Raw genomic sequence first — 19,842 nt, 5'->3', positions numbered from 1 at the left:
AGATCACCGTATTTCAAAGGAAAAAAAAAAAGGATAGGTTAATCAATAGTTCGTACTAAACCACATAAGAGAATAAAAGATGAGAGTCAAAAAATAAGAGACATTTTTTTATTCTCATCATTTATTTCTTGATGTGACTTAGGATGGACTATTAATTCTTTCAAAGAATAAGATAGTGATACATTAATCAATTGTTCATACTAAATCATGTCAGAAAAAAAAAAGAGTCATAATATCATTTTCCTTTCAAAATATATAATTTTTCAGACAAGGTAACGATTATTTTCTAATCATCACAAACTTAACTAAATTCACAAGTGAACTTCCTTTTTCTTTTACATAAGCTTTTTAAGAACAAAACTTAAAGGTAGTATTTTCCAACGGTCATTTATGTGATTTTTTCAACTTTATTAAAAAATAACACCTATATAAGTCTTTCCTTGTGCTTGTTCATTTCATTGAGAAGGTAAATAGTGTGTTCTTTTGAAGATGATACAAGGTGATGGGAGGAGATGATTAGAGGGAATCTCACCATCTATAGTGAGATTAGAGGGTGACACAATTGGATTTATCAAATTACCCTTCATTTTTTAATTTTTGTTACATATGATTTAGCGGTTAAAATCAATACATGTGGTGGTTTTAGTTCACTTTCTTAATTTTATGTTAACAGTAATAATAATTTATTATGGTTATAATAAAAAATTATTACTTCTAAAATTACTATTAAAAAGAAAAAAAGTTTCCATGTAAATTAATTATTTTCCATCTTATATATTAAATTTATTTTTATACAAAATATATTGTATTATTCATTTTTTATATTTTCAATCATTCAATAAAATTTATAAAATAATTTAAATTATTTATATATAATTTTATATTAACTATAACAATAAGGACATTTTGGTAATCTAACTTTTTTTTCTATTAATTTTTTTTAATATATCATATCAGTCCATTTAGTCACAAACTTTCACAAACTTCACTATCTGATTCACTCTAAAATCACCTCTAAATCACTTAAAAAAAATAACACCAACTTCACCCTCTAATCATTTCGATCTCTTCCTCTCCCTCTCCCTCTCCTTCTAATCCTTTTTCTCTCAAAAGAACACAACCTTAGGTAATGAATAATGACAACCTAATAATATTTTGTGTTGTTGTACATAATATTATGTTTTCTTTTTCAAATCTATTAAAACTTCTCCTCCAAATAATTTTATTGTTGTTTAGAGAACCTAATATTATTTTTGCTTGCAAATCAATACAAATTAAGTAATTAAGTTTTCGTGTTTCCACTAAATTCAATCCAAATCTGTCTAGATAGTTACTACTAATTGAAGCTTTTGACAGTAAATCTTAAAAAAAAGTCGATATGAATGGAGATTTTTTCATAATATTAATTTTATTTTTCATAAAAAATATTTGTAATTACTATATTTATTTCACGTGTCTTCAGTCCTCGGTGAGCTGGTAATTGGTAAATATCTATGTCCTTGCTTTCAGAAATGTTTTTGTCTATTTACGAAAGATATATGAGTGATATTTTTTGAGATTTCGTAAGGTTGCTATCAAAGTTATTTAATAAATCTTTCCGTGTGATAATTCGGTAAGAAGAACTGTACATCCTTTTTCTAACTTCTTAAACTCTCAAATTATACGCATCTTATAAGTTCTTAATAATGTCTATTTGTTTTCATAAAAATTAAAGATTAAAAAGTTTTATATAAAGAAATAATGCATAGTTTGTAATAATGAAAACGGTGAAAACTACTTGTTTCAGGTCTCGAGTTTAAGTTAAAAATCTGACTTTAATTAACAAAATTAATCAACATATCATTTAATTTTATTGATCTTATTTTTTAAAATAATTATACTTCTCTGAATAAATAAGATGAAATTAATTATTAATTGGATATATTTTGAGCCAATTTATTGTTTCATTAATATTAAAGTTATCGGGAAATAACTATTTGTAACATTATTCTAATATATATATATATATATATATATATATATATATATATATATATATATATATATATATATATATTGAGATTATTACGTTAGAGATATTTTGAATAGAAAGAAGTGAAGAGGGAGATGAGAAACCAATGAATTATTTATTATTATAACGTGTATGTATCCTATAACAACAGATGATATATTTTTACCTGAGATGTTATATGTAAAGGTTAACTTGACAACCGTGTGTTTCCAAAAAAGATAAGGTTGTATTAATTTGTAAAAATTGTGCTTTTTCTAAGAAAAACAAAGAAATCAGAACATGTATGGCAGATTATTAAAATTCATGGATTAAAATTATGCATCATTTTGTATGTTGTCCTAACTTGCATTGCTCTTTTAGTTACATATATGAAGTTGATATACGTTAATTCTTAAGCAAGTATTTATCAAAGTTACACATTATTGAGTAATATGAAAAAGAGAACAGTAAAAAGTTATTATAAAAATAAAGAGTTATTTTTGGAATTATTATCCGAAATCAATTGATTTTTTGGGTATATGGAGGACTTATAGTTGTGTCATTGGAAGATTTACAATTTTTGTCAGAACAATTGTACCAAAAGGTTTATAACTTTGGTCCATAAAAAATTATAAAAAATTGTACGAAAATTTACAATCTTTGCCCGAAAAATTACATTTGGATGATAATGTTTTTTGTTGAGTGTTTATGAATGTAAGTCTTGAGGTGCCGAACTACATTAAATATTTATATTTTGCTACTTTTATTTGTGAGTGTATTTTCGTTTGAAGATATTATTTTATTAATGCATAATTTTCCAAATATTTTAGTTCTGAAGCTCTACAAATAAATGTAACATCATCGAAGTGTTCAATTTACTAATAATAACAAAATTAGTTCTTGAGATAACATAACATTAATTTATAGTTGAAAGGTAAAACTAATGACATTAATTTATAAGGACAGAATATTATTGGATGTGGGAGAATCCACCAAAATTATACTTTTAGTTGAAATTTGTAAAGAATACTGATAATTACATGCCATGATGACGACAATTAGTAGTATTTGTTAATGTGTGTAATGAATCCAGCCAAAGAAAAAACAGAAGAAGCTAAAAAATAGATTAATTAGATGACAATGAAAGGAAGTATAGTGAGAGTATTCAGAAATGGAAGATTTGCACCAACCAAACAAAGACATTCAATAATTTATTGAAGTAGAAGACAAGAAGTCTGATACAACATCACAAACACAGTAATTATTATGCTTCAGTAAAAGTGACTGAAACAACATAGAAAGTGAAGAAGAGAAGTAAATGAAGGACACGTAAAGCAGCCAACACAAGCAGAAGAAGAAATTAGAAATAGTAGATTGAAGAAGTAAAGGATGGAGTAACTAGTGATAGATTAAGTTCATGGGGTTTTTTTGACGGCCTTATTAGCAGTTAGCTCGGAAAATGGCAATTCGGGAAATGGCAAATCCAATTGTATGTCATCAAGTGGTGGCAATTTAGGATGGAGGATGAAGTCAGGGAGTGGGGGTTGGACGGAAATATCCAGATCAGGTGAATCATAATCTTCATCCGGTGGAAACAGTATTTTTGTGGTGAGACGTGCTTCTGCAACCCTAGATTGAGTTATGATGATGGATGAAAATGTCAGAAGCAGAAGAGGTAAAACTATAAACGAACTGCTACGACCCATTTTTTAAGAGCTACCAAAGGACACCGCTTTTCTTTAAACAATGGTTTGTGCAAAGAAAATTGGGTTGAGTATGCTTGAGGTGCTACTGCCCTTTTATAGACCAGGAACTGCATTCCGTTGCACATGGATGGGGCCTTATCAGTAAAACTCTCTAAATTCTTTCGTACCATGTAATAATACTATCAAAATTAGGTTTTCCTCACAGTTCTTTAGCATAATCATGGTACCCATTATTTCAGTGCCAATGGAGATCATCATGTCAATATCATAGGACATTAACGTTTTTCAAAGGAAAAGAAAATGGTAGATTAATGGATGGTTCATACTAAATCATGTCAGATAATAAAAGATGAGAGTCAAAAAGTGAGAGACATTTTTTTTTATTCATATCTTTTACTTCTTGATGTGACTTAGTATGGACTATTCATTCTTTCAAAAAAAAAAAACCAAATACAGTGGTACATTAATCAATTGTTCATACTAAACCGCGTCAGAAAATAAAAAATGAAATTCAAAGAATGATAGTCATAATATCATTTTTCTTTCGAGATATATTATTTTTTAGAGAAGGTAACGATTATTTTTTAATCACAAACTTAACTAAATTCACACCTAAACTTCCTTCTTATTTTACCTAAGCTTTTTAAGAACAAAACTTAAAGGTAGTATTTTCCAACTGTTATTTATATGATTTTTTCAACTTTATTATAAAATAATAACTATATAAGTTTTTCCTTCTTTTTTTTCACTTCGTTGACAAGACAGTGACGAGTTTCATTACGTTGATATTTTTGTTTGCATGTAAAATTTTAAAAAATATTTATTATGGATAATTTAAAATATTTTGTAACAAATATTGATATTTTACATCCGTATAAAAAAACAATACATACTGGATTTTTAAGATTAAAAAAAATAATCTCCACAGTTAGGTAATAAATAATGGCAACCTGATAATTTCTTGTGTTGTTGTACTTAATATCATGTTTTCTTTTTCAAATCTATAAAAACTTCTCCTCGAAATAATTTTGTTTTTGTTTAGAGAACCTAATATTATTTTTGCTTGCAAATCAATACAAATTAAGTAAATAAGATTTCTTGTTTCCACTAAATAAAATCCAAATCTGTCTATGCAACCCCAAAGAGATAGTTACTACTAATTGAAGCTTTGACAATAAATCTTAAAAAAAGTCGATATGAATAGAGATTTTTTCATAATATTAATTTTATTTTTCATAAAAAATATTTTTAATTACTATATTTATTTCACGTGCCTTCAGTCTTGGGTGAGCTGGTAACCCTTTTGGTAAATATCTATGTCCTTGCTTTCAGAAATATTTTTGTCTATTTACGAAAGATATATGATTGATATTTTTTGAGATTTCGTAAGGTTGCAATCAAAGTTATTTAATAAATATTTCCGTGTGATAATTCGGTAAGAATAACTGATAGATACATATGAACATTCGGACAATTAGTGTCAAGAATTTAAATATGAATTTAAGTCTTACATTGGTTAGAAATGAGAAAGTATAACATTATATAAGGATACAAATTCATAAGTCCATTGTCTTAAGGTTTTGGGTTGAGAATAGTGTTAATGTCTTATATAATTAGACTCAAATTTTATTGATGTTTGTTCTCTCCAATAAAACCTCCTCTGTAGACTTAACAAGTTGAATTCCCTGTATTACACAACTTAATTGTAATAATGAAAATGGTGAAAACTACTTGTTTCAAGTCTCGAGTTTAAATTAAAAATCTTACTTTAATTAACAAAATTAATCAACATATCATTTGATTTTACTGATCTTATTTTAAAATAATAATACTTCTCTTAAATTCTATTTTATGAGAGTAAGTAATAATTAACGAGAAATACAATCTCAGTTAAATTAAGAATATTTTAATAAATAAGATGAAATTAATTATTATTTGGATATATTTTGAGCCAATTTATTTTTTCATTTATATTAAAGTCCTCAGCAAATAACTATTTGTAACATTATTCTAAACTAAGAATATATATATATATATATATATATATATATATATATATATATATATATATATATATATATAATTATATATTTTGAGATTAGGCTTAAATACCTTTTTAGTCCTCATTTTCATAGTGTTTGTTGCGGATGGTCCTCATTTTCACATAATGTTAAAAATGGTCCTCATTTACACCGAATGTTTAGAATGATCCTCATTTTCGCAATTCATTTTTTATTTGGTCATTTTCTGTAACGCCGTTTAAATCATTAACGGAACATTGTACAGGTGGCACGGTTTGTATTAGGGTGTGTTACGTGTACTGTACATGTGGCTTAATTAGATATTTGAGGATAAATAAGTGAGCTAGGGTTTTGGTAGGGAATGTTTGGGCAGTTGGTGAGTTTTGGCAATCTTGTTCCTCCATTCCCAATTGCCCAGATAAACCTGTGGATGAGCAGACTGCAACACCTGCTGAGACTGCACCAGATGCCCAAACTGCTAAAAATGCACCAACTGCTGAAACTTAAACAACTCAACCATCAAGGAATGAAGTGGAGAGTCAAGCAACACCACTACCAACACCAGAAGAACCATCTCAACAGTTTAGGATGAAATTACAGATTAGGAGGAGGCCATGATAGCAGCTACAAACGTCTTAGTTATTTTTTTAGAATTTCTGAGGTAGAATTCATTATTGATGTACTACATTTTGACTTTCCTTAAACTTCGTTCAGTTTCACTTTTGCCAAACATTGATGTAGTGCATTTTGATGAGGATGAATTAATGTTATGAATTTAACTTCTTCCAGACTTATATCAATTTAATTTTTCGCAAACTTAAATCAATTTCACTTCAATGCTCAGATTAAGATGTCATTTTGAACATGTTGGGACTAATATCAACATAATCAAACTAACTCATTTCTTCATTTAACAATAGTACAAAACAAATTGGACTTTAAAAGATTACACACAATAACAGTACGAATAATACAATAACAACTCAAGTGAACCCTATTACTAATTGCAGCCTCTTCTCAGCAACCTTGACTTCTCCAAATCATTAATCTGCCTCGTTTGTGTCATGATGATGACATCCTTTTCATCAACACCACCATTTGAAAAAGTTGCAGCCCACATTATTGGAACCACCACTCTGTAAATCAATAAACCAAAAATTAAAACCAATTTATTATTAACACAAAAATAAAAATAGATTGTACCCAAAATTTTCTACCAATATTCTTTGGAGTTCTTGTCATCCTCAAAGCAGTCATCTCTCTGCAACTACAAATCGGGATTAATTCGTTTCTCGTTGAACCATCAATAGTGCACGAAGTGATACAATACGGTTGCCTCCAACGATTACAACCAGAGGTAAAGGAAGAAGATTGGAACCGTAACATACCTATATAATGGGATTGCAGAAAGAAGAAGATTGCAGCAATACCAATTGGGAATGCAGGAACAAGATTGCCAAAACTCACCAACTGCCCAAACATTCCCTACCAAAGCCCTAGCTCACTTATTTATCGCTAAATATCTAATTAAGCCACATGTACAGTACACGTAATACACCCTAGTACAAATCGTGCCACATGTACAATGCTCCGTTAATGATTTAAACGGCGTTACAGAAAAGGACCAAATAAAACACGAATTGCGAAAATGATGACCATTCTAAACATTCGGTAAAAATGAGGATCATTTTAAACATTCTGTGAAAATGAGGACCATTCGCAACAAACACTACGAAAATGAGGACCAAAAAAGTATTTAAGCCTCGAGATTATTATGTTAGAGATATTTTGAATAGAAAGAAGTAAACGGGGAGCTGAGAAACCAATGAATTATTTATTATTATAACGTGTATGTTCAACACATCCTATAACAAAGAGATGATATATTTTTACCTGAAATGTCATATTTAAAGGTTAAGTTGACAACAGTGTGTTTCCAAAAAGATAAGGTTGTATTAATTTGTAAAAATTGTGCTTTTTCTAAGAAAAACAAAGAAATCAGAACATGTATGGCAGATTATTAAAATTCAGGGATTAAAATTATGCATCATCTTGTATGTTGTCCTACATAAGGAACCTGCATTGCTCTTTTAGTTAGATCTTTGAAGTTAATATGTTAGTTCTGAAGCTCTACAAATAAATGTAACACAATCGAAGTGTTCAATTTACTAATAATAACAAAATTAGTTCTTGAGATAACATTACATTAATTTATAGTTGAAAGGTAAAACTAATGACATTAATTTATAAGGACAGAATATTATTGGATGTGGGAGAATCCACCAAAATTATACTTTTAGTTGAAATTTGTAAAGAATACTGATAATTACATACCATGATGACGACAATTAGTAGTATTTGTTAATGTGTGTAATGAATCCAGCCAAAGAAAAAACAGAAGAAGCTAAAAAATAGGTTAATTAGATGACATTGAAAGGAAGAATAGTGAGAAGTATTCAGAAATGGAAGATTTGTAGCAACCAAACAAAGAAATTCAATAATTTATTGAAGTAGAAGACAAGAAGTCTGATACAACGTCACAAACAGAGTAATTATTATGCTTCAGTAAAAGTGACTGAAACAACATAGAAAGTGAAGATGAGAAGTAAATGAAGGACACATAAAACACCCAACACAAGCAGAAGAAGAAATTAGAAATAGTAGATTGAAGAAGTAAAGCACGGAGTTACTAGTGATACATTAAGTTCATGGGGTTTTTTGGACGGCCTTATTAGCAGTTAGCTTGGGAAATGGCAATCTGGGAAGTGGCACATAGTTACCAATTACGTCAGCAAATGGCAATTTAGGGATGATATCAGGGAGTGAGATTTTTGGAACTGAAATACCCAGAGCAGGTGAATCATCTTCTGGTGGAAACAGTATTTCTGGGGTGAGACGTGCTTCTGCAACCCTAGAGTGAGTTATGATGATGGATGAAAATGTCAGAAGCAGAAGAGGTAAAACCATAAACAAACTGCTACGACCCATTCTTCAAGAGCTAACAAAGGACAACACTTTTCTTAATCAATGCTTTCTGCAAAGAAAATTGGGTTGAGTATGCTTGAGGTGGAAGTGCCCTTTTATAGATCAGGAACTGCATCCCGTTGCACATGGATGGGGCCTTCTCAGTAAAAGTAAAACTCTCTAAATTCTTTCATACCATGTAATACTATCAAAATTAGGTTTCCATCACAATTCTTTCACAGCTCTCATGGGTTATATATTCTTTCGTATCGATACTTTAATTTTATCTATTTTATCCAAATTTTTTGACTCATACTTAAATTATTTTCCAGAGAAATTATCCTATCAATCCTACATCACATTACTATATTTCTAAATCCCCACATATTTTATGATCCTAATTTCAAGATAGTTTCTTTTCTCTGAGAACGTAAAATAAGTTGTTATTTTTTAAAACAATGTACTATAATTTTTATTTTTTACTTTTTGTAGTGAGAGTTATTGATTAATATATTATTATCTTTTAAAAAAAAATCAATAATTTACATTAAATCACATCAAAGAATAAAATATGAAAGTAAAAAAAATAAAATTCAAAAAATAATTATCCTATTTTTTAATCACAAACTTAACTAAATTCACACTTAAACTTCCTTCTTCTTTTACTTAATTTTTAAGAACAAAACTTAAAAGGTAGTATTTTCCAGCTGTCATTGACGTGATTTTTTCAACTTTATTAAAAAATAACCCCTATGACAAGATACTGACAAGTTTGGTAACGTTGATATTTTTGTTTCGATGTAAAATTTTAAAGGATTATTTTTTATGGATAATTTAAATATTTTTTTAACTAATTACTGATATTTTACATCCCGACCATCACTATGCGATTCGACACAATCCAAAGATTTTAATGGTGGGTTGGTATCGAAAAGTAATTCATCCCATGGATAAAGAAGACAACGTCATACCCATAAATCCAATATTTTCAGAAAATTTTGAATTAAAAGTGTATGAAATGTCTTTAGTGATAATATATATATAGAATTTTTCATAATATTAATTTTATTCTTCATAAATGATTTGTCTATTTACGAAAGATATTTTTTATTTCGTAAGGTTGCTATCAAGGTTATTCAATAAATCTTTCTGTGTGATAATTCGGTAAGAATACTCTCAAATTATACGCATGTTATAAGTTCTTAATAATGTCTAACTGTTTTCATAAAAAATTAATGATTAAAAAAAGTTTTATATAAAGAAGTAATACATAGCTTAATTGTAATAATAAAAACGGTGTAAACTACTTGTTCAAGTCTCGAGTTTAAGTTAAAAATCCGACTTTAACTAACAAAATTAATTAACATATCATTTAATTTTTCTGATCTTATTTTAAAATAATACTTCTCTTAAATTCTACTTTTTGAGAGTGTGAGAGAGTAACAAGAAATACAATCCCAGTTAAATTAAGAATATTTAAAATATTTTAATAAATAAGATGAAATTAATTATTATTTGGATATATTTTGAGCCATTTTATTTTTTTTATTTATATTGAAGTCCTGATGAAATAACTATTTGTAACATTATTTTAAAGATAATGTTTTTCTGACCCTTTTTTTTTTATCCATTTTTAATATACCAACTAATCATTCTTCAATAATTTATTTTAAATTTTTTTAATAATATGACGTGATGATCTAAAAACATTAGAGTGAAAAATTAAAAATAGAATCAAAGTATCTTATTCTTATTCTAAATTACGTATTATGTCAGAGATATTTTTGAATAGAAAAAAGTGAAGAGGGAGTTGAGAAACCAACGAATTATTTATTATTATGTATCCTATAACGTATCGTATAACAACAACAGATGATATTGAAATACATGAAGAGAAGTAAAGAGAGGGAAGACATGCATGGAATAAGATGAAAGAAGAAAGGAAAATGCAAAGTCCGGAACAACATAAGAGAACAACGTATAACATAAGCATCACATATGTGTAACATGTCTGGATGAAAGATAAACGCAGGCAACGATGAGAAGCAAACTCTGGAACAGTGGAAAAGTAGGTTGATTCAAGGAGTGGAAGGTGAAGGTGGTGGAGAGAGAGAAGGGAATGAGGAGGGAAGGTTCGGAAGTGGTGGAAGAGTGACCTGTGGGATGGTTGGGGTTCCAGGAAGAGATGGTTGTGGCAGTGTTGGGATTGTAGGCAAAGTAGGAAAAGGTGGCAATGTTGGGTTAGTCAAAGAGGGAATCGCTGGTGTTGTTTGCATCAGATGACGACCTGCGAGCCCAATATCCATGTTTGAGAAGGAAATAGCAACGAGAAAAGCAAAGATGAAGAAACTGTGAGAGGCCATGGCTAAACACTTAATTACTCTTCAGGGAACTTTTGCTTTCAGCTTGGTGAGTTGTGTTCATTTTCAGGTTCGCCTTTTATACAAATTTCATCACTGTGTTGTTGGACAACCTGGTAGTGGTTGGTTTGTAAAGCATTTCAAATTCAGAAGTAGGACATCCAACATTTTTTTTTCCTGAGGAAAAAGTTGTTTTTTAGTTGTTGGTTTTAAAATGTGGTAGGTACTCCAACATTGAAATTGTCTCTTATATTTCACAACTTATTTTGAAAATCCAGACCTTCTTTTTCTTCTTTCTCGATTGAAAGTCGTTGTACAGTGATATCTATATATACATCTAAAATTTCTCTAATTCAATTTGTGATAACCTACATTTCCTAACATATTTAATTATATTGTAGTTTCTTAATTATTAAAATTAAGTATTGACTCTGGGATGGTATGATGCAAAGAGAAAAGATGAAAAAAAAAAAAGGTAAAGAGAGAAAAAATATAAAAATAAAGTGTGAAATTGTTTATATGATGGTTGATTGGTCCCCTCTCAAATTTTTAACTCCTACTTTCACAACTAGTTTTATTTATTTTTTATTGAATAATGTACTTTATATTGTAATTAAATATCTTATTTTAATATTTTACTATTAAAAACATTTTTTGTAATAATGTGAATGTTTTTAAATGAGGGTGTCAAATATTTTAAGGTGATTCGTTTTTTTTTAACTATATGGTTTCTTGAAATCATGAAATAAATACTTACTTGACAACTTAAAATAATTATTTTTTAAGTATTTTTATTTTATATTTTAATTTAAAAATTTAATATAAATTAGTATGTTATTACAGAGAATTGCAAAGCGAGAGAATTTTTTTAAGGATGTGGAACTATAATTTCTGGGTGATTTACCTTGAAAGAAGGTTTTCGTGGTAACATTCCGACCATTCAATCGACGGTCACGAATTCTTTTTCACGTGGGCATATGTCGAACTTTCACACGGTATAACTGGTCCTTCTTTCAGTTTCATTTTTGTGGTTTACAGTGTGTTCATCGATGTATCTTATTAAAATTATATACACCAACTTCATATTATTTATGTAGATTTTAATTTATAATTATATATAATTTATTTATTATGTGCCTTCATTATAATAAAATAATAATTATTTTTATATTATCATAAGATTGGTGATGATTATGTAGTTTAAAAAATCTTTTGATGATCATATAATATATAGATATGTTATAATTGACATATTAGTTTAAATATGAAATTAATTGATAGTTTTACTAATTTAACAAAATTATTGTATTAGTTTAACTAATATATAAATATGTAAAATAGGTATATTTGAGGTGAAGGGTTACATTATGAAACGGCATGGAGCAGCAAGTTTGGGATTCTCGGGAGTGTAAGTAGAATAATATTAAGACTCCTGTCTTTTAACTTTCATCTTTTACTTTTTATGTGACTTAATATAAATTATTAATAATATATTTTTTTTTGAAAGAATTAATGATTCACACTAAATCATATCAGACGTAAATGATGAGAGTTAAAAAATGATAGTTAAAATATAATTTTTCATATATATATATATATATATAAGTGTATGTAAATTTAACTTTTGAAAATATCAAATAACATGTATGAAACATCGTTGGTTTAGCCGAGATTCAAGCATGGTTAACTTAATATTATTTTTTAACATATAATTATCACAATTTTTGTTCATCTAGAGTTGTGATTATTTTTTATTTTTGTGATTAGGATTAGGTTTTTTTTATCGATGTTGACTACTGTTACCTTTAAATCAATTTTAGGTAGATTTTTTAGTAAAGTGTATTTTAATTGATATCAATCGATGTCTGATAAAGTTACTTTTGTATCAACATCATCATGAGTGTGATTCATTTACAAATTACCATCATAATTGGAAGTTATTTTTCATACATATTCTGTTGTTAACGAGGTTTGAGGTTTACTTGGACCTATCTTTGCAGTAGTAGTCTATGTCATCCAGAGTTTTCTTCTCTGTGCTTTAGTTAGAAATTGACACAACATAAATAAAGTGAGTGAAACAACATATAATATAAACTGAAGATTACATTATTGAATGACAACTAAAGTAAGTACAATTTAAACAACCTTGGACAAGAACAAGAAGAACAAAATGTAAACAGTAGAGTGAATGAGTAACAGTGGAAGTCACTGGAACAAAAGCAGTAGTAGTAGTAGTAGTAAAACTGATACATTTCAGGAAATGTAAGTGCTCATGGGATTTTCACACCTTCAACCTTTAGCGTTGGAATTGGCAGGACCGGCAGGGACGGCAGGGACGGCAGGGACGGCAGGGACGGCAGGGAAGTAGTTGGCACTGGCAGGGAAGGAACTGGCACCGAAGGATTAGGAACTGGCACCGGCAGAGTTGGCAGATCAGGAAGTGACACCGGCAGTGGCACTGGAAGAGTAGGTACCGCAGTTTTCGAGTCCAATGGAAGCTCTGATTTTGGCACCACGCGTGCCACTGCGATCCTTGACTCAATCATCATCCATGAAAATGTTAGAACCACAACGCTTAAAACCATTGACAAACTGCTACGACCCATTGTTCCACCACCTTTCTTAATCAATTCTCTCTGCAAACAAAGTTGGTTTTGCTAAGCTTGAGGTAGTACTCGCCTCTTGGTGCCCTTTTATAGATGACATTCAATGCTGCTGCACATGGATACCCATTATTGCCATGTATTAGTATGGATGTTAACACTTAAACTAACTATAAATTCTTTTATACTATACCGTATTATTCATACTATCAACAATGTCTGCATTTCGAAATTAATTTTGGCCTCACAAATTAATCATATCAGCATCTACTTAAATCATGTTACCGGTGTTTCAGTGCCATGCGAATCCGAAAATACACATCATGTCAATCACACAAGACACTTTACAATATTTCAACGTCAGTGCATGATTGACGATGCTAATTTGATGACAATAGCTTATTTTATGAGAGAACAGTATATTAGCAAAGTAAACAATTACTTTTTAGTGACAAACATAACCAAATAACGCAGTTAAACTGTTAGGAACAAGGCAATAAAGGAAAGAATAAAGGAGAGAAAAATAGACACAGAGAATTTAACGTGGTTCGGCTACAATGTGTATGCCTACGTCCACGACTACACTAGGAAGTATTTGTATTTTTGGTGTATCTTAAAGCTTTACATAGAGTCTCTTATATAGTAAAATAGAGAACCACATCTCACTATTCTAAGCGATGTGGGACTAAATCAAGCACCATAATTCTAACAATTCTCCCACTTGGGGTTTGATTTACATTACCACCTAGTGTAGTGCCTTCATCATCAATTTTCTCGAAGGCCAGTTGAGGCAATGCAAAGCCTCAACTTAGTTGTTGTGACAGTCTTGGTCAACATATCAGCTGGATTCTCTGCGCCTGGAATCTTCAACAAAATCAAATCTCCATCATTTATCAAGTTTCTGATAAAATGATACTTCAATTCAATGTGTTTGCATCTGGAGTGAAGAATTGGATTTTTAGCAAGACAAATGGCACTTTGACTGTCACTGAACAATGAAGGTTCATCTTGCCCTTTTCCTAATTCTTTTAGAAGATTCTTCAACCATATCATCTCTTTTGCTGTTTCTGAGATAGCTATATATTCAGCTTCAGTGGTTGAAAGGGAGACTCTTCCTTGAAGTTTGGACTTCCAACTGATAGCTGTGCCACCCAACGTAAAAATATAACCTGTTGTGCTCTTTCTACCATCCAAATCACCTCCCAAATCTGCATCAGAAAACCCCTGTAAAGTGAGATTACTTCTTTTAAAGGACAAATGCATCTTTGAAGTGCCCTTCAAATATCTCAATATCCACTTCACGCCTTCCCAATGCTCCTTTCCGGGATTGGATAGAAACCTGCTCACAACTCCCACTGCATGTGCTATATCAGGTCTGGTGCAGACCATAGCATACATCAAGCTCCCTACTGCAGATGCATATGGCACTTTAGACATGTGATTTTCTTCTTCCTCTGTCTGAGAAGATTGCCTTTTTGAGAACTTTAAGTGAGTTCCCAAAGGTGTATTCCTGGTTTTAGCATTTCCAACATTGAACCTGCTAAGCAATTTTTCTATATATTTTTCCTGAGATAAATTTAGAATACCTTTAGATCTATCCCTGGAAATTCTCATACCAAGAATTTGCTTGGCTGGACCAAGATCCTTCATTTCAAAATTTTCTGACAATTGTTTCTTCAACCTGTCAATTTCTGCCATATTAGCACCAGCAATCAACATGTCATCAACATACAAGGCAAGAATGATATAACTATCAACATATTTCTTCACGTAACAACAATGATCTTCTTCACATCTGTGAAATCCTGAGTTTCTCATAAACTCATTAAACTTCTTATACCATTGTCGCGGTGCTTGTTTCAACCCATACAAACTTTTATAAAGCTTGCATACAAGATTCTCTTTGCCTTGTACCTCAAAACCTTTTGGTTGTGCCATAAAGATTTCTTCCTCAAGATCTCCATGTAGGAATGCAGTTTTCACATCTAACTGCTCTAGATGAAGATTTTCTGCAGCTACTATACTCAAGATAACTCTGATGGTAGTCATCTTGACAACAGGAGAGAAAATTTCTGTGAAGTCAATTCCTTGTCTCTGTTGGAACCCTTTCACTACGAGTCTGGCTTTATATCGTTTGCTGCCATCTGGTTCTTCTTTTAACCGATAGACCCACCTGTTTTGCAAAACCTTCTTTCCTTCTGGAAGCTTAGTTAAAGACCATGTCTTATTCTTCTGAAGAGACTTTATCTCATCTTCCATTGCTAGCTCCCACTTAATAGATTCACCTCCCTGCATAGCCTCAGCAAAATGCTCTGGCTCACCAGCATCAGTCAATAACAAGTAATGCAATGAAGGGGAGTACCTTTGTGGTGCTACAATTGTTCTGCTAGACCTTCTAGTCGGTAATTTAGGAGTTACTGACTCTACTATTTGTTCAAGTTCTGACCCAAACTTTGACTCGGTCTCTGACTCAGGCTCTACTTCTGTATTCTGCCTTCTGTTGGCTACATCACTTTCTGAAACTTCTTCTAATGATACCTGCTCTGGCCTTTTATTTGCATTTGCAAATTCTGCAGTCCTATCCTTATAGAACATGTTTTCATTAAAAGTAACATTTCTACTTCTGATAATTTTCTTGTTTTGGTCATCCCAAAACCTGTAGCCATACATGTCAGATCCATAGCCAATGAAATAGCATCGCTTTGCCTTAGGGTCCAATTTATCTCTACTATTAGAGTTCAACAAAATATATGAAGCACAACCAAAAACTTTCAGATGTGAAAGGTTTACCTCATTTCCAGACCATACTTCTTCAGGTAACTGATAGCCCAAAGGAACTGATGGTCCTCTGTTTATGAGATAGGCTGCTGTGCTTATTGCATCTGCCCAAAATACCTTGGGTAATCCTGACTGAATTCTCATACATCTTGCTCTCTCATTCAAGGTTCTGTTCATTCTTTCTGCCACACCGTTTTGTTCTGGTGTTCCTGGAACCGTCTTGATCATTCTGATCCCATTCTCTGAACAAAACTCCTTGAATTGATTACTGTCATATTCTCCACCATTATCAGACTTCAAACATTTAATCTTTAAACCTGTTTGAGTCTCAACCTCCTGTTTCCACCTTTTAAACACATAAAACACATCAGATTTATTTTTAAGAAAATAAACCCATACCTTTCTTGTAGAGTCATCAATGAAGGTTACGTAATACTGTGAACCTCCAAGAGATTTCACTGGAGCTGGCCCCCAAACATCTGTATGCACTAGTGCTAGTCTTTCAACTTTAGACGACTTACTTGTTTTGGAGAAGCTAACCTTTTTCTGCTTTCCAAAGATACAATGTTCGCAAGGTCCAACGTCAACATGCTTCAAGTTAGGTATTTTACCTTTTGAGACCATGAGCTTCATTCCTTTCTCACTCATATGCCCAAGTCTCTGATGCCACAAAGAGGAACTGTTGCCAACTTCTGCAACTGATATCATATCCTCATCTGCAATCATGTAAAGAGATCCTTGCTTCTTTCCACGAGCAACAACAAGATTACCTTTCATTACTTTCCAGTGTCCATCTCCAAAGGTGGTGTAATGCCCCTCATCATCCAACTGCCCTATAGATATTAAGTTTCTCTTTAAGGCTGGAATATGTCTGACATTCTTCAAAGTCCACACACTTCCATTAGAGGTTCTGATATTGATATCACCTCTTCCTATAATATCAAGAGATTTTCCATCTGCAAGGTAGACCTTCCCAAACTTTCCTGGAACATAGTTAGATAATAGTTCTAAAGAAGGTGTAGTATGAAATGACGCACCTGAATCCATAATCCATGAATCAATAGAACTATCTAGACTACATAATAGTGCATCTTCAATTTCATCAGTTGCTGCATTTGCTGATTGATCATCATCTTGCCTCTTGTTGTTGTTCTTCCTTGGAGCCCTACATTGACTTGTAAAGTGACCCCTTTTCTGACAATTCCAACAAGTGATATCCTTCCGGAATTTTGGTTTTGATTTCTCTCTAGACTTTGATCTGCCTCGGCCTTGATTATGACCTTTCTGGCTACTTCTTCCTCTAGTTTCAGTACTCAATGCTGAACCGGAACTAGAACTGGAAGATTCCCCTGAACTTTTCCTGCGAACATCTTCGCTTAAGATCAGGTCACGGATGTTATCAAGCTTCAACTTACTATTACTTGCAGAATTACTAACTGCAGTAACAGTTGCACTCCAACTTTCCGGAAGAGATGATAATAAAATTAATGCTTTCACCTCATCATCAAATGTTATCTGCACTGATGTCAACTGCGCAATAATTGTATTGAATTCACTAATATGATTAGTAATCGAGTTACCTTCACCCATTTTTAGGTTGACTAGCCTGCGAATCAAATACACTTTATTGGCTGCAGATGGCTTCTCATACATATTTGACAATGCCTTCATCAAATCTACGGTTGTGTTCTCGTTCATGATGTTGAACGCAACATTCTTGGCTAATGTCAACCGGATCACACCGAGTGTCTGCCGATCTAACAAATCCCATTCTGCCTGCTCCATGTCATTTGGCTTCTGCCCTGTTAAGGGTAGATACAACTTCTTCTGATACAGGTAGTCCTCTATCTGCATCTTCCAGAACCCGAAGTCACTGCCATCAAACTTCTCAATCCTCACCTTCCCTTCTTCCAATGCCATTGCTCTTGCTGCTTTGACTAAAGCTCCTGCTGCCTTTGACCAAAGCTCCTGCTGCGGCTTTTGACCAAAGCTCCTGCTGCCTTTGACCAAAGCTCCCACTAACTGAGATCCCCAAGAAGAAAAAATAGAAACCAAATCTTTTCTGATGTGGAAGATCAGACAATGCTGCAACCACAGAGCATACTAAGAAAAATGGCTCTTGATACCAATTGTTAGGAACAAGGCAATAAAGGAAAGAATAAAGGAGAGAAAAATAGACACAGAGAATTTAACGTGGTTCGGCTACAATGTGTATGCCTACGTCCACGACTACACTAGGAAGTATTTGTATTTTTGGTGTATCTTAAAGCTTTACATAGAGTCTCTTATATAGTAAAATAGAGAACCACATCTCACTATTCTAAGCGATGTGGGACTAAATCAAGCACCATAATTCTAACATAAACTTCCTTTTTCATTTAGCAGCGTTGACAGGAATATATTCTTTGTGGTCGATGTTATGAGAACTTTTTTCTCAACATTAGTAAGACAAGTTTTAATCAGATGTAAGTCGATGTTTTTCATTCTGCGTTGATAAGCGATATACAAGATGTTATAGTCAACCAGAAAAAACAACTTTTTTTGGTTAAGGATGTGCTGCTGAAACAACGTAATAATCTGAATTGCTCAATGATATCTGTATTAAACCAGCATTCGCGGGTACATGCATGCAATTCCACACAAAACATGGTAATAGCATGCAGTGACTCTGTGATGTCTAAAGTAATCATACTTTGGATAATAATAATAATAATAGTAATGTTGTGGTGGCACTTCAGTGGAGGAGGGGAAGTGAAGTTATGGTGGAGAGTGAAGTTTACCAGACAACAAAAAAGTTGAGCATGAAAGGTTTGGGCCAGAAGGTATTGAGATAAGAACTCGTTGGCTCCAGCTTTACCAGACGATAAAATGAAACATTTTGTCATATTGGAGGGGTCAAATCCACAGAATGAAGCTGGCACATGTAATAAACCAAAAGAACATAGTAGACTATGTTGTCTCATTATGGATAACTTGTGGCTTTTGTTCAACTTATCATGATAGTATTCCAAACACAGATTCAGCCACATGCACATCACTCTATCCGCTTCTTCTCTGCTACCTACAGCTAGATTCCTTAGCCTCATTTGTTTACTTTTAATTACTCATATACGTGATGAAACACAATGTAACTCTTGCAGTTTAGTAAATTTTATGAAACTACTGAAACAGATGTAAAACTAGTTCATATATAATGCAGTATGCCAGAACATAAAATCGTGTCAACTATAGTATTCAGAATTTCGAGATTTGATTTCCGTCTTTAATGATTAACTATGTCAGGGTCAAATAAAATATTTCAATGAGAAGTAATAATCTTCAGTCATCAAAATTGTTGTCTTGTAGTACCTAATTAAGATGCACAGCTTGTATTAGTAAAAGACATGTGCAATTTGCAGAAGTGACAGTGAAACCAGAAAC

The 19,842-nt window shown here is 31.7% G+C and overlaps 2 protein-coding genes across 2 annotated transcripts; both read right to left on the bottom strand.

Annotated features, from left to right (window-relative positions):
• Positions 1-10,759: 10,759 nt before the first annotated feature.
• LOC114188630 (protein PELPK1-like) lies at positions 10,760-11,044 on the bottom strand. The gene has a single exon (XM_028077197.1). The coding sequence runs from the start codon at positions 11,042-11,044 to the stop codon at positions 10,760-10,762; it is 285 nt and encodes a 94-aa protein (XP_027932998.1).
• A 2,061-nt stretch (positions 11,045-13,105) lies between these two features.
• LOC114187541 (RNA-binding protein 12-like) lies at positions 13,106-13,722 on the bottom strand. Its single transcript, XM_028075817.1, has one exon. The coding sequence runs from the start codon at positions 13,645-13,647 to the stop codon at positions 13,312-13,314; it is 336 nt and encodes a 111-aa protein (XP_027931618.1). The 5' UTR covers positions 13,648-13,722; the 3' UTR covers positions 13,106-13,311.
• Between the last annotated feature and the right edge of the window lie 6,120 nt (positions 13,723-19,842).

This window comes from Vigna unguiculata, chromosome 6 (genome assembly GCF_004118075.2).
Source record: "Vigna unguiculata cultivar IT97K-499-35 chromosome 6, ASM411807v1, whole genome shotgun sequence".
NCBI lineage: Eukaryota > Viridiplantae > Streptophyta > Magnoliopsida > Fabales > Fabaceae > Vigna > Vigna unguiculata.
Note: the sequence above shows the minus strand (reverse complement) of the source record. Positions and strands in the feature narration are given on the sequence as shown.